We start from the raw sequence: 14,831 nt of genomic DNA on the forward strand, positions 1-14,831 counted from the left end.
TAGGTGCTCTGTGCTGTGGTGCTGCTCTGTGCTATGATGGTGCTCTGTGCTGTGGTGATGCTCTGTGCTGTGGTGCTGCTCTGTGCTATGATGGTGCTCTGTGCTGTGGTGATGCTCTGTGCTGTGGTGCTGCTCTGTGCTGTGGTGCTGCTCTGTGCTATGATGGTGCTCTGTGCTGTGGTGATGCTCTGTGCTGTGGTGCTGCTCTGTGCTGTGGTGATGCTCTGTGCTGTGGTGCTGCTCTGTGCTGTGGTGCTGCTCTGTGCTGTGGTGGTGCTCTCTGCTATGATGGTGCTCTGTGCTGTGGTGCTGCTCTGTGCTGTGGTGCTGCTCTGTGCTGTGGTGCTGCTCTGTGCTGTGGTGCTGCTCTGTGCTGTGGTGATGCTCTGTGCTGTGGTGATGCTCTGTGCTGTGGTGCTGCTCTGTGCTGTGGTGCTGTTCTCTGCTATGATGGTGCTCTGTGCTGGGTGATGCTCTGTGCTGTGGTGTTGCTCTACACATCCTTCCTCTATCAGTACCATCTTCAGGACGTTGAGAGTGGTAGAACAGAACTTTCCTGTCTTTACTTTTTATACTTTGAACAACAAACCACGGTCAAATTTGTGGATTGCTGCCGATATGCATGAGAAATATAAGACTAGAGCCTGTGATTAGGCAGTGGGAAAAGAAGGCAGGCTGAGAATTTTAGAGACAGGACAGAGAGGGACAGACAGAAAGACAGAGAAGATGGAGGAAGAGGATGAACCAGATCCACATGGCTTGAAATAGCCACAGGTAGCTATGAATATCATAGAAAGGATAGAATAATCTAGGACAATTTGTCTTATCTAAGTGGGCAGCTTGTTTCATATCAAGCTCTGAGTTCACTGTGTGTGGGTTTTATGAGTTGAGAATTTGCTGTTATAAATCTGACTGATAAACTACAAGCCTCTAGAGTTTTGATTTTACTGGGTTACAGAGGATTTGTGACAGCTAGCCGCAAGGAATAGATGACTGAGAATACAGAGGTTCAGTGGCAAGCCAACAGCAGCAATTGGGGCGGTACTGCCACCTGGGGCAAGCCACGGGAGCAGGGAGACCATTGTGGCCAGAGAGTAATCAGCGATATTGTTGGTTGGTTGTTTTTATAATTAACTCAGCAAAAGGCAGGTGGCATTAGCTATAGTTGAGAAAACAGATGATTGTGCCTGATCCCCCTCTAAAGAGCAAATAAACCCATTTTCATTTTGTTGAAGTAGAATAGCAATAACAACAATGACAATAATAATTAATAATCTTGACTATTCACTATACAAATCCACACCCCTAAAGTCATTTCATAGTTGGAAACCTTTGCTCTGAGACTTTGCAGACAAGTTTTGTCCACTGGAGGGTGACTCAGGATGGAACCCAAAGCCCTGGTCACACAGCCATGTACCACAAGAAAGATTCACCTGCTTCAGGCAAGAGGTGCCTTTTACTAATTATTTTTTTCTTTGTTGTTGGAATGTATGTATGTATGTATGTATGTGTGTGTGTGTGTGTGTATTTGATGTGTACGGGTGTTTGTTTGTTTGCATATATGTATGGGCAGCATATGTATATATGGTGTCCTCAGAGGGTGTCAGATCTCCTGGAACTGGAGCTACAGAGGTTTGTTAGCCATCATCGTGTGGATGCTGAGTCCTCTGAAAGAGCAGCCAGTGCTCTCAGCCACAGAGCCAGCTTTTACTAATTTTACCAAACCCCCTTTTACTAATTCTAATAAAAGTGTTTCATTAGATTGCCAATATCCTTGCTCAATTTTTGTTTTCTGTTTTCTTTATTTGAATATAATTTTCTCACTCATTTTGCTTTCATAAATATTGTTTGATCCTGGATTCCAACAGTTCAGCCTCTCCAAGCAGCCCTCAGTTGGCCAGCACTGGAGAGTGAAGAAATATTTTCTGGCCATGTTTTAGAGCGACCAGAACCATCTGACTAGGCAAGACAGCCACAGAGACAACAAAGAACTGAGGCCTTGGCCCAGCTCTGGCCTGGGGTCCTGAGATGTCACACACCTTAAATGTCTCCTTTGGACCTGGTCATACACTGGAAGATTCCAGTTCACTCTTCCCACAGTGGAATAACGCAATCCTTGGAGCACAGCACAGGGTGGCAAGTGTCCTGGTGTGCTCCTGTACACTCTCAACTTCTGTGTATTTGCTGAGGATTGTGGCACATCCCTCAGATACCCTGTCCATCCTAGGAGGTAACCCTGCTTCCAGCTCACTAGGAGCATGAAGAAATGGAGTGGAGTTGACTGTCCCTGCCACACCACTCAGACCCTCAAGGATCCGTCTTTGTCTTGGGCTTCTCCATCGACTTCACAAACTCCTTGACTTCTTCTTCCAAGACTCTGTTCCTCTTCTCAACGTCCTCCCGGGAGCGCTCCACATTTCGAAGGCTGATTTCCAGGGCCGCGAATTTCTTCCTCTCCCTCTCGAGTTCTTCATTGAGCCTCACCACCTTAGCCCAGACATCGTAATTTTCCTTCTCCAGGCTGCAAGGAAGGAAACCAAGGGACAGCAGAGCATTAATTTTAAACCCTTCCTTCACAGACCTCCACCCATGTTCACGACCTCTTGTTCATTTGCCTTTGTGAGACACAAGATGCCAGTCTAGCCATTGTCTTCTGTGTATGTTCTTCCTTCCAGAAGACTTTACAGAAAACCTCAATTCCCAAAGCACTCAGAGCCCCACTTAACACCCTGGAGACACCCCCTGGCTTACGGTGCTCCACGTCAGTTATATATATTGTATCATATTTTTAATCAGACAAAATATTCGAAAGAAGGAGCCATCTGTAATGAACGGATCTGTGTTTCCACCTTAGAGCACCGTGTTTTGCCCAGGTCAGCTAAGGCTGTGGACAGTCCATATTCTAGATCCTTGACATCTCTGCACATGATGCCTCTCTACCCTGCTCCAGTGGATAGACATCCTGGGCCAAAAGCCCTTCCTAGCCAAGACCCTCCTGGGACCAAGATTTGGAAAGGCAAAGGGAAACATATTTTGGGGACCAGGGTCCCACTAAAATTCTAAATCCTGCTCAGGGTAGGTGAACTATAAATTTCCTGAATTTTCATGACATTCATTGCTACTGGCTGAAATCCTAATACAGCCCCAGGTGCTCTTCCAAGCTCTGTGGAACTAACCCTGAGGAATGGATGAACCTAGTTTATTACTCAAGCCTAAGGAGGAAATTTCCGATCTCTGGGTGAAATTCAAATTGTGTGATTGGGAATTTGCTTCAGAATTTCCTCCCCTGGGTGCTGCCCTCCTCCCCAAACTCAGTCTGTGACTACTGTCCCCTCCTCCTCCCCACAGCCTGCCCAAAGTCATCTACAGACTGAGGTCCCCCTCTGAGCCCGTGCCTCACATTCTGAGTTCAAGAGCCATGGCTGGCTCTGTGTGGACCACTCCCTCAGAGCTGTGCCTGCCCCCGTCTGTCTTGCTTTTCCTACAGAACGTTTCCTCATCCCTCCAGAGCCTCCCATTATAGAGTCAATCTTCTCCTCTGGCTTTCCATTCTTTCCTGGCTTGGAGAAAGTGGGATGCTGGGATGGATCTTGACCACTGATTGCAGGGGAGAGTAGAATCTACATGGACTTGAGAGCTGGACTGACCTGGGTTCAAGGTTCAAAACCCAGCCCCACACTAATCAGCTGTGTGGCCTTCAAGAATGCTTTGATGCTTTTGAACCCCCCGATTCTTCTGATAAATGGGGTGCTTCCTATGTGGATTGAATCAGAAGGCATTGCCCAGCTGCTAATTCTCCTGCCTCTGCCATGGATGGGCTAATGGGCGACTTAGAGACCCTTATGTATTTGGAAACGCAGACATCTCTATGGCAGTCAGTCCTTTTCCTGATTCTCACTGGCACTCAGGCTAGGGCACAATCGGAGCCTTATCTGGGACTGATTTTCTACCGGATAAGATGTCACCGAAGTCTTATAACTCCACAAATGGTTGATTTCAGGTTATCAGACAAAAAACATGTTTTGCTTAAGGGCCATCCCCCTATATGGGACAATGGATGGAAATTCACAATAGTCTTTCTTTCTGGTACCTAAATATTAATAAAAGTATCCATAAATATGAAAGTATATTAACCTCATTATGACAAGTTTCCTGTGTGTCAAGTTGGACAAGGTTACCTCTCTGAGAAAGAATTTGCAGCCCGGTGTGGTGGTGCACTCCTTTAATCCCAGAACTTGGGAGGCAGAGGCAGGCGGATTTCTGAATTCAAGGCCAGCCTGGTGTACAGAGTGAGTTCCAGGACAGCCAAGGCTACACAGAGAAACCCTATCTCAAAAAAAAAAAAAAAAAAAAAAAGATTTTTGCCTCAGAAGAAAAATGGGGAGGGGATCACAACAATACCAAGATGGCATGACAACCCTAAGGTGGCACACACACCTAGGCAGTAACCATCAGTAATTAACCATAAGACCCACCCAACAAGAGGGAAGCCTGGTACAGAAGCCTAGCTAACTAGTGAAGTCATGGATCTCGGAGGAAAACCTACAATCACCACATTACTGAACCATCATAAGCCCTAACAACAACCTAATGTGTCCTTACACCCACAGGTAAGAGCAGTCTTCACCCCTCATCAAGGAAGCTTCCCTCCTTGAAACAAAGACCATTACAGAAAACCACAACCAATCAAAATAAAGAGTTGTGGATTCTAACCCCAGTGGATATATCCTACAAAACACTCCCACGTCTAAGGCTCAGGGAACCTTGTGGAGAAAGGAGCAGAAAGACTGTTAAGAGCCAGACAGTCAGGGAGTTTGCTGGGGAATCCTGTCTCCTACCTCTCAGAAGCTAAAGTCATAAAGCCTCACCAACATGGCTGCCCAAATGTAAACATGCCAGTGTGAATAGGGAAGGCCCACAAGACCTCAATCCTACACAAAGAACAACAGGCCACCCAGGGGTGCCTTGAGTGGCAGAAGTGGCTCTAGAGAAGAGCATACCAACTGTTCCTCGATAGCAGATGGTCGGCACTGATAACATACACTAATATGGAGCACAAGGAAATTCCCCAACTCAGTTGCACATATTCACCCTTGAGGCTACGTGGGTTTCATATCTATGTTTCCATGGACCTCATCGGAAGTGTAAGGATTCTCACTAACTCACCTGTCACCTCTCTCTCCCTTGGTCCTTTATTAGGGTTGGCTGCTACAGAATGCTCTGTCCCCTTTATACCGTGACATTTTGGAAGGTGGGGACAGTATCCTTCCTACTAAACACAGAAGTCAAGTGCACGTGGCCCTCTGCACATGACTTACTTTTTAATCTGTTCCTCATAGACCTGCTTCTGGGTTTCTATTTCCTTCTGTAGGCTCTGGACTGTCCTCTGCAGAGAATCAAGGTCATCCTCGCCAGAGTTCTTGCTTCCAGCCTCCATTTCAGAGTCTGTGCTAACAAGAGCATCTCTCTTGGAGTCACTGGCAGGGGGAGAGAGTGCACCTGCTGGGTTCCCTTGGGACTGTGGTGAGGTGGGGACATTATCGTAGGTAGAAGTCCGCTGGTCATTGGAAAGGTGGCGCAAGTCTTGGGACATAGTTCGCCTGTGCCCTTCTCCTGCCTTAGCCTCTGAAGATGGAGACCAGAACTCATTTTTAAAGATTTCCAGTTTACTGCTGGTGGTGCCTTGGAATGCGGACGTCAGGAAACACTTCCGGTTGGGAAGCGTTTGAGTCCTTTTACGGGATTGCATCTTCCAGTCTCCTGGGTTTTCCCTGGGGGCTTTTCCGCTGTCTTCCTGATGCTGGTCACTGGGCAGTGGTCCAGTGGGACTGGTGGCATCAGGACTACTTGCCTGAAAAAAATAGTCATGGACGTTATATAAGTTTTTTTTTCTTCTGTGTGCCACACTCCTAAGGATTAGAGACCAGGAAGGAAGTGTTTCCTGGTCACACACCTGTGACACCCTCAGTACATCACCTCAGTTAATTTTCTGTGTGATAACTTGCCAAGAGGATATTACAGTTCAGGGACTCTAGCCATTCAAGATCTAGAGAGGAAGAATGGGATAAAACCATTTGCTTGGTTGGTGTAAAAATCTCGAGCTAGGAGCCTTTCATGAACTTGGGAGGCTTTGTCAGTTGTGACTCAGAGCCCGAGACCCATAAGAGAAGTTCAGCAAACTCCAAGAAACGTCTTTCTACAACCTCCAAAATTAAGAACAAAACCACACAAACACCATATGCTAAGTGAAAAGCTGGCAAGCTTTGCGAAGTGTTCCACAGGCAATAAAGGTCTCCTGCTGGCAACTCCCTGTGCTGTTCCAAGCGTATACTGATTGGAAAGGAAAAGATCAATGACCAGGAAGAAGCCAGCAAAGAACTTCAAGGAGACATTCAATTTGCCAGAATCTAGAATCACTATAGAAACGATCCTCTTGGGGCAGCAGCCAGGAATGTCTGGAATAACAGAGGTGGGAAGACCCACATTACCTGTGGGCAGAACCAATCCTGGACTGAAGAGAAAGGAGAATAGGGACTGGGTGACAGCATTCACCTCTCTGTTCCCTGACTGTGGAGCCACTGCGCCCAGCACCTCAAGCCCTCGCTGCCATGGGTTCTCTGCCGCTGTGAACTGTAACCGCCAACCACACACTGGCATGAACCTCTCCTCTCCTAAGTAGCCCTACACTTGTCAGCCAATCCCTTCCTATGATTTGGGTTTTTTGTTTTGTTTTGAACCATGTGGTTGTATATAAAACCAAATTGAAAAGAAAAAGAAAAAAAAAAACAAAATGAAAAAAAAAATCATTTCCCACTTAAGATGGGAAAGTCGGGGGCTGGGATATTTCCTAGCCCATCCCGTGCTTCAGTTGTGGCGTGTGTTCTTGCAGTGGGAATAGGACCTGAGGCATGCAGCCCTGCCCTAGAGTATGCTAGTGCTGACACCTTGGTCAAACTCTCTTGCCTCAGATCCTCAACCAAAGTACATGTGCACTGCATTGTCCCCAGAGTCGGGGTGTGGAGCTGATTCGATTACTTGCTCAGCATAGACTATTGTCCTGTTGTCACAGGCTACTGTTGAAGGAGCAACACCTTAGCTGTCAAGGACTGTGGGTGACTGGTTAACAAAACTTTAAATCGTAACTCAGTTCAGAGCTCTAGTAAGATGCCCGTGGCCATACAAAACCCATCTAAAACAAAACTACAACCACCACAATTTATTGCCCTACCCCAACCCCCATCTTTAACGGAGTCATAGGTAGCTCTCTTGGTCAGCTAGATATTTGAATTTTATTACTTGGCCCCATTTTTTTTTTAAAGCAAGCTGCTATAAAAAGTCTACAGATTCTTTTAAAAAACATTTGTTCCTGTAAATACATGAAAATATTTGACCTTTGTGAGTTGGGGCCCTCTAATAGTCTACCCATTGGAGACTGCAGAGTCTAGCGACTCTGTGAACGTGATCACCAGGCCTTCTGTCCAAGCGAGGGGCTGACATTGCCGGGGCAGCTTATCAGGGAATGAGAAAGACTACACGGACACATCCCTGCTCTGAGGAAGAAATCACGTTCATCATGAGCAGGACACCCGTGCTCTCTGGACTTTCCCTCAGAATGCTCAGCAGCTCTTACCCAGACACATGCAATGCTGCAGTTATTTTCTCTGTCGAACTTCCCCGGGTTTTTGTCTTGGAGATGATTTTAGGAAAGACCCAGAGAGTCAGCCTGCAGGCAGTTCTCGCACATGTCACTAGCCCAGGCTTTCCAAATGTGTTCTGGCAGGTCACTGCCAGCTCTACACATGGCCCCAGCATCACCCCGCGCTCCTCAAACTGCTGCCTCAGAATGACCAGACTAAAGGAGGAGTCTGTGGGGCAGCAGGCATCTTACTGTGTTACTGAAGCTGTCTGTCCTAGAAAGGGGTGGGTCTTCCGTGGCATCCCACCCCACAGAGCTTCGCGGCACTGGAGCCTTCTTGGCATCGTTTTTCTGGGCAGGGGGTGAGATCGGTGCATCCTTAGACTTGGGGAAGAGGACTTCGTGGTCTCTGATCATCATGGTCATCACTCTTTGGATCTGAGGAGTCCCTGAAAGAAAGAAGAGATTTGCCATGCTGGTACATGGAGCAGGCTCCCAGAAACACCCAAGGGTTGCTGCCCACCAATAGGGTATTTCCCCATTGGCCCTAAAGCCACAGGCTTTGTTTGCTCTCATGGGACCTGTTTTAATTGTTTGGGGTAAAATATTTTTAATGAGAGGATGTCTAAATGAGAATATATAAGGGGGCAAGCAGTGAGCATTGAGGATACTTCACACCTATATTTCCTTGGATCAGTTTTTATCAGACAATAGATGTAACAATAACAGGCAAGGGACGGGGGTGATATCTTTCTCTTCACCTGTGGTCCTCAATACGGTCTGTCTTGTTATTACTCCTGAAGCAAATGGGTGTCAGGGACACTTCCTCCCCACGTCCATCACGAGTCTTCTCGGCCAGGACTTTTGCTTATTGAGCCAAGTCACGACCTTAGAAAGCTTTCAGCCAAGCTTTACAGCAACCATTTTGTGAAACCGGCTTGTAAAATAAAACCCTGTTTGCTCTTCTTGGCTAAAGGTATGTTAAAGTCATAAAAGGACTGGAAAGCACTAGTTAATTGGTTTGAGGTTAGACTGCTGCGATCCGTGACCATTGAACAGGGGACCTAATTCCTGCACTGCTGACCTCATGGGGGATGTTAATAAAGTCAGAAGAGGTCAAGTAGGCAAGCTCGGTAAGCGGCAGGACATCAAACGGACACTAGGGGGCAGTGTTCTCGCTGTCACGCCCAGCAAGCCGCTTCCCTGCAGGATCAGCCTGTGTACCTCTCATAATCACAGCTGGGTCTTCAACCTTCGACCTGATGAGGTTCACCCCGATCACAGTGGCCAGGTTGTCCACGCTCATCTTGTTGACGGCACAGTTCAGCTGGATTTCATGCAGAAATCTGTGGGCAACAGGAAACCCCATCTTAGACAATGGGAAGTGCCCAGGAGAGAGAGCTTGAGTGCTCCCGGGACCCAGCGGTAGGTACACTTGTGGAATTATAGTTTTCCCCTGTTTCTGGAATGGAGTGAACTGGCTCTGCCTGCAAGACTTTCTGGAAGTTCACAGACCAAGGAGAGAGGAGGAGCCGTGGACTGTTCAGTTGCCGGGGGAGGGGCAGGCTGGAGCTGGAGAATCTCACAGCAAGGGTTGCTTAGGAGAAAGAGGTGACTTTAAGGATTCAGATGGGTGTCAGACAGCTTCATTGATTTGCCTTTATCACTCACTTCTCAGTTCCCATCCCACCCATGTCTCCAGAGAGGAAAACCGAGGAGTCTGTGAGCATCTCTCACTCCCAGCCGCTGCTCAACTCTACTATATTTCCACCCACTAGAAGCCTGAAATCCTTAGATGTGTTAGAAAAACAAAAACAACTAAACAGATAGGTAAAGGAATTCTGGATATTTTTAAAAAGCATTCAAAGGGGGTAGACTGAAATATCATAAAATTTAGGTGATTTATAAAATTAATTTCTTAAGGACTTTATTTGTAAAAATTAGGAGAAATAAGAAATCGTATGTTCAAATGATGAAAATTATGAGTTATTACGGGATAATTTATCCTGGGATAAAGGACATGCTTTTCATGGGTATAAAACCATTCCTGCAGTTTCACTGCAGTAGAAAAGATGCATCAGAAGATAAAACACCCAAGAGAAGGAAGGCATCACTGGACGAGGGGCTGCACTAGTGCTGGTCCTTATTCACAGTTCTTGTCTCTTTGTGGTCTCCAGATTAAGTCAGAATCATCTTTACAACTTGGAAATTACATCACAGTATTTTTGAAAATGACAAAATGGAGGTATGTATGGGGTGAAGGTGTCCACCACAGCAGATCTGGGCTGGACCACCTGTAAGGTATCGCCACAAGGACCTCACACAGTAGGTCCTCACAAAGGACCTCACACAGTAGGTTCCCACAGAGGACTGCAGGAAACTATAACTGATGGCCTAGAATGAATGTTTCCAGGGTGGTAGTTTCAGGGATAACAGGCATTCCAGGTTCTCTTGCAGGACCTGGGGCAGGTCTGAAGGAAGAGTACATGTATTCTGTGTGCAGGTTCTTAGGGATCCCTGGTGAGTCCTCTGTCAATAATACGCAAACAGAGTTGAGCTTCTACAGTTCTGGACCAGAATCTGTGACCTTAGAAAGCTTCCTCTTCTAACGGGGACTTCTCTCTGCCATGGCTGGAAACTGTGGCTCCACACCTGGATGCTCACCTGCAGATGTAGCTCAGGAGGTTGTAGTTGTCTCGGGGAAGGGTAGAAAGCTGCTTCACCAACTCCTGCTGAGCCTGGAAGAGATGTTTGACACTGGTAAATAAGCCTACTGCCCCTTTGTCGGCAGTGAGTAGAGAGACATCACTGGTGTGTCTGTATAGGAAGAGCACGTTGGTTATCTCTCCTGTTCCCATAGTTTCGTGAGTTAAAATATTTGGAAATAGCTATGAATTCACAGAAAGTTGACGCCCAGACTGGTCTTGAACTCCATATGTAACCAGTGATGAATTTCAACTTCTGATTCTCCTGCCTCTACCTCTGGAGTGCGAGCTACCACAGCCCGTCTATGCTGGTCGAGAATCGGACCCAGGGCTCTGTACGTGCTCGGCAAGCACTCTACCGACTGAGATATACTCCCAGCTAGCATATATATTTTGTATTGTGCATTTATGAAGTCTGTTTTCGGTAATGTTGCTCACCCACTCCTGACCTCCTTCCTGACCTAGAGCTCCTGTAAGTGCGGACTATCTGATAACGGACACTCGTGATAATGTTCTCAATGAATGAGATACAATGATCCAGTAAACAATGAAACCACAGCCTAATATCTCAGAAGTAGTGAGCAAATGATTCTGCTGAGAACTTCTGGGAAGCAGGCCAGACTGGCCGTGCTGCAAGGCGTGCACTGGGAAGGGCAGCTTAAGTTCTACAATGGCTACAGATTTCACATGTGGCCATTCAAAGATCGCGTGGACCAGGGAAAGGATGACAGGACTTTTTGCCCTTGGGGACCACAGCTGCCTGCAGTCCGTGATCACCTCTGATGGCATGTGAGATGACATGTAACGTGACTCTTTTTAGGTGTTTTTCAAGCCTTATCATTCACAAAGGATATCTTAAATGCCCCTGTAAATCAAGGGTTTTCATATCTTCTGTCAACCCTACAATACCCACAACTCAAATGCCCACATAAGACTAAATACAACCTAGTTTTTTCTTCTTGGAAAAAACAGCTACACTGTTGGCTGAATCGTTGCTACTCTCTTGCTATCCGAGTTTTGAAATGTAGAATACTCTTTTGTGCCAGAATCCTTATAACCATGGCTCCCACAGGCAGTTAGCCCAGGAAATTCCACTAACTATTTTCTCACTGGCCCAGGTATCCTGTGACTCAGACTATATCACAAACACCAAAGAACAGAGAAGAAACGGCTCAACAACAAAGTAACAAATTAGTTTCATGTGCCTTGCTCCTCTATACAATCCTAGACAATGCAGACAACAACATGGTGGAAATTTGTGCTGTTCCATACAGTAGCTAATTGTTGCATGTAGCTATTTAAGTGTAAATAAAATCAAGAATTTGACTCTTCTGGTATAGTAGTCATAATTTGTGAACGTGTTATCACTTGTGGCTAGAGGTTAGCACGTGGAACAGTGATAAGATTACATCAACAGGGAAATCCTATTGGTTTAAGTAACTACACCGAGTCTCATAGAATATGCATGAGGCAGCTGTTCTTAGTTACCAGCCTGACTGGGTTTAGAATGGCCAATGGATGCATCTACAAGAGTGTCTCTGTCTCAGGAGAGGTTGGACTGCAGTGGGAAGGCCCACCATGCTGGCAAGCAGTAGCAGCCCATAGTCTGGGATTTTGGTAAGAAGGAGAAAGCAAGCTGAGGACAGGCCTTCATCTCCCTCTGATCCCTGATTGCAGATACAGCATGACCAGTGGCCCATACCCCTGCTGCCATGCCTTCTCCACCACCACAAACTGTATCCTGGAGCCGAGACTTCCATGCATTGCTTCAGTCTGGCACTTTGCCACAGTAATGAGATAGCCACTAATACACTGCATAATTTACCAAATGGAAGGATGGCAGGCAAATCCAAGTCTTGTGTAGTGTTTTACCAGGGAGAATGACAGACACATTGGCCTGGTGCTGCTGCTGCTGCTGCTGCAGAGTTCCAGTCTGATTGTGGGAAGCCACATGTGCCGTTGCAGAGTGGCACTGACTACTGCTGGCCACCACGCATAAGATTGGACAAACAACCAATGTGTACATATGCAGTAAAGTTTTTTGCAAAGACACTGCCTGGCCCAGGCATGATAATGAGGTTCTGTAAGGTACTGAGAGTATAACCAATCAGATGTGAGACATGCAAATGAGGTATGATAATGAGGTTCTGTAAGGTACTGAGAGTATAACCAATCAGATGTGAGACATGCAAATGAGGTATGATAATGAGGTTCTGTAAGGTACTGAGAGAGAGTAGCCAATCAGATGAGGAACATGCAAATGAGGCTTAGTGCATAACCAATCCGGGTGTGAGACACGCCCCTCCTAGACCTATAAACGCAGCACCAGTTCTGGGCTCGAAGTCTTTTCGCCTCTACAATCAAGCTCTCCCAATAAACGTGTGCAGAAGGATCCTGTTGCAGCGTCGTTCTTCCTGGCCAGTCGAGCGCGCGCAAGATCTGATAAAGTATCCTACCAAAGGGTGTGGCCCCCACTCTCATCTACTAGAGCCCAGTTTAGAAAATTCATTGCTTTTTTGCTTTCTTCTAAGTAAGGCAGTCAGCTAGAGAGACACCAACCTTTGCCTCATCTGCGTTCATGAGCTGCCCACAGAGCAGGAACCCTTCATACTGACTCCAAGGAACCACAGGCTCTGGCAGGTCTCGGAGGTAGAGCTTTAGTAGAGATGCCACCGTGTGCACATCTGTGTCCCTGAAAGAAAATAAGCTGTACTTAGTGGACAGGCCCTCCCCGCTGCCCCGAGGGACCTCGGGGTCAGAGTATGGACTAGAGAGGGGCAGGTTACAAAGGACCAGAGCTTGGCAAAGTTGAAGCAGCCCCAGACACCAGCTTCTAGAACAACTCCAACATACTTCCCTCTGCTTCCACACAGCTAGCTGCCTTAAGGTTCCCCTTTTCATTACATTCTCTTTAATTATTTTTGATCATTTCTGCATTTTTCAGACCACTTAGTACCTTCCAATTAGTGATGTTTTTCCATGATTCCAGTAGTGAACTGAACCTAGTTTCACCAGGCCACAGCACTGAGAATATACACATCGCCAGACACTGTGGTAGGTGCTGGCATGTGAGAAGCCCAGGACAAACTCAGGAGGTCAGAGTGTAGAAAGTGACAGCTTGGGAGACACAGTGACTCTTCAGATGAAGACAAGTCAGATGATGGGGGAGATCGGGAAAGCACATGTGTATCCCCCGGAGTGAGGAATGGTGCCCCTACCCCCACGGTCTGAGATGACATTCGGTTGAGTGTGGGCAAGGCATGGCTCTGTGGCTCAGCTTTTGGTGTTTATAGCAAATGTTGCCTCAACTTGGGATGCAGATCTGGCCTACAACCTGCATTTTTGTAGGCCTGCGAGCTGGAAATTATTACTACTTTTTTAAGTGCCTGGGGGGGGGCGATCAAAAGCCATATATCTTAGGACAGGTGAAACTTTTACATACTCGCAGCTACAGTATCAACAAGGTAAGTTTTGGAGGAACACAGCCCCGCTTGTTCACTTACATACTGCCATTGCTTCGTTAGTGTGAGAGAACAGTAACGGTGACAAAGTCACTTTATCTGAAGAGCCTACATATGTAACTGTGGCCCAGCCTGCAAGGCTGGCTGACTCCTGCATTTTCAGAGGGATTGCATTTATTCTGTTAATAGAAAAACTAAATCTGGATCCACCATGCACCCTTAGTAAGGGGATGTGCTCTGAGAAGTGTGCCATTAGGCAATTTAGTCACTGTATGATGTTCATAGATCCAGGTGGGATCGGCTGCTCCATTCCTAAGCTACATGGGAAGTACTCTTGTGATCTGTCAATTGAAGCATTTGAGGCAGTTACAAATATGAACACGTGTACACTTGTGTGTGTGTGTGTGTGTGTGTGTTGTTTTTGTTTCTGCTCTTGGTTGCCAAGAACTTTGACTTTGACTTCTGCACCAACCCAACCCCACCACACCCCATTCCTATCTTCCCAATCCATCCAACCCATCCAACCCCTGCCTCTGCAACCTGTGAACTTGCTGCCTCTGAAAAAGAACACAGAGCTTCATAGAAAACGGTCTGCACTCCAAGGCAGGAAATTTGGGCCAGAGGAATGTTCCCTTAACATGGATATTCTAAAAAGCCCTATCCTATTGAGTCACTGTCTAAAAATACCCCTGAGAAAAAACCCAGCTGGGGAAAACCTTTAACGAAAGCACCTGAGCAGGTGACAGAAGACCTGTGACCTGGAAATCTGCAGGGGAAGGATTCTCTGAGGTGTCCCCTGGCACAGTCTATCCAGTGTCTTTAGCATGTTTGTGGCCTCTGCTCTACCCGATCTGCAATGAAGCTCCTGCATCCTAATCCTTCATCTCAGATGAACCCCTCACGGTCTCCTCTTTCCACTCTGGATCTGAAAGCCACTCCCATTCCCAGCCCCTGTCCTGCCCATCTTATCCACAGCCAGCATGGCCCCAACATACAGAACACACCCATAGGATGAGTAGAGACGAAAAA

At 46.8% G+C, this 14,831-nt stretch overlaps 1 protein-coding gene across 6 annotated transcripts in view; it reads right to left on the reverse strand.

Moving 5' to 3' along the window:
• Positions 1–931: 931 nt before the first annotated feature.
• Arhgap25 (Rho GTPase activating protein 25) overlaps positions 932–14,831 on the reverse strand; it is a 74,718-nt gene continuing 60,818 nt past the window's right edge. For 3 of the 6 annotated variants that reach the window (NM_001286610.1, NM_001037727.2, NM_175476.4), the window contains 6 exons: positions 12,901–13,033; positions 10,301–10,374; positions 8,861–8,982; positions 7,889–8,085; positions 5,319–5,851; positions 933–2,521 (listed from right to left, as the gene is read on the reverse strand). In NM_001286610.1, coding sequence (NP_001273539.1) covers positions 2,308–2,521; positions 5,319–5,851; positions 7,889–8,085; positions 8,861–8,982; positions 10,301–10,374; positions 12,901–13,033 — 1,273 coding nt within the window. In that variant the 3' untranslated portion in view covers positions 933–2,307. Of the gene's footprint in view, positions 2,522–5,318; positions 5,852–7,888; positions 8,086–8,397; positions 8,983–10,300; positions 10,375–12,900; positions 13,034–14,831 lie in introns of all 6 variants that reach the window. The other 3 variants (XM_017321531.1, XM_006505980.3, NR_104483.1) reach the window with 2 other exon arrangements.

This window comes from Mus musculus, chromosome 6, assembly GCF_000001635.26.
Source record: "Mus musculus strain C57BL/6J chromosome 6, GRCm38.p6 C57BL/6J".
Lineage (NCBI taxonomy): Eukaryota > Metazoa > Chordata > Mammalia > Rodentia > Muridae > Mus > Mus musculus.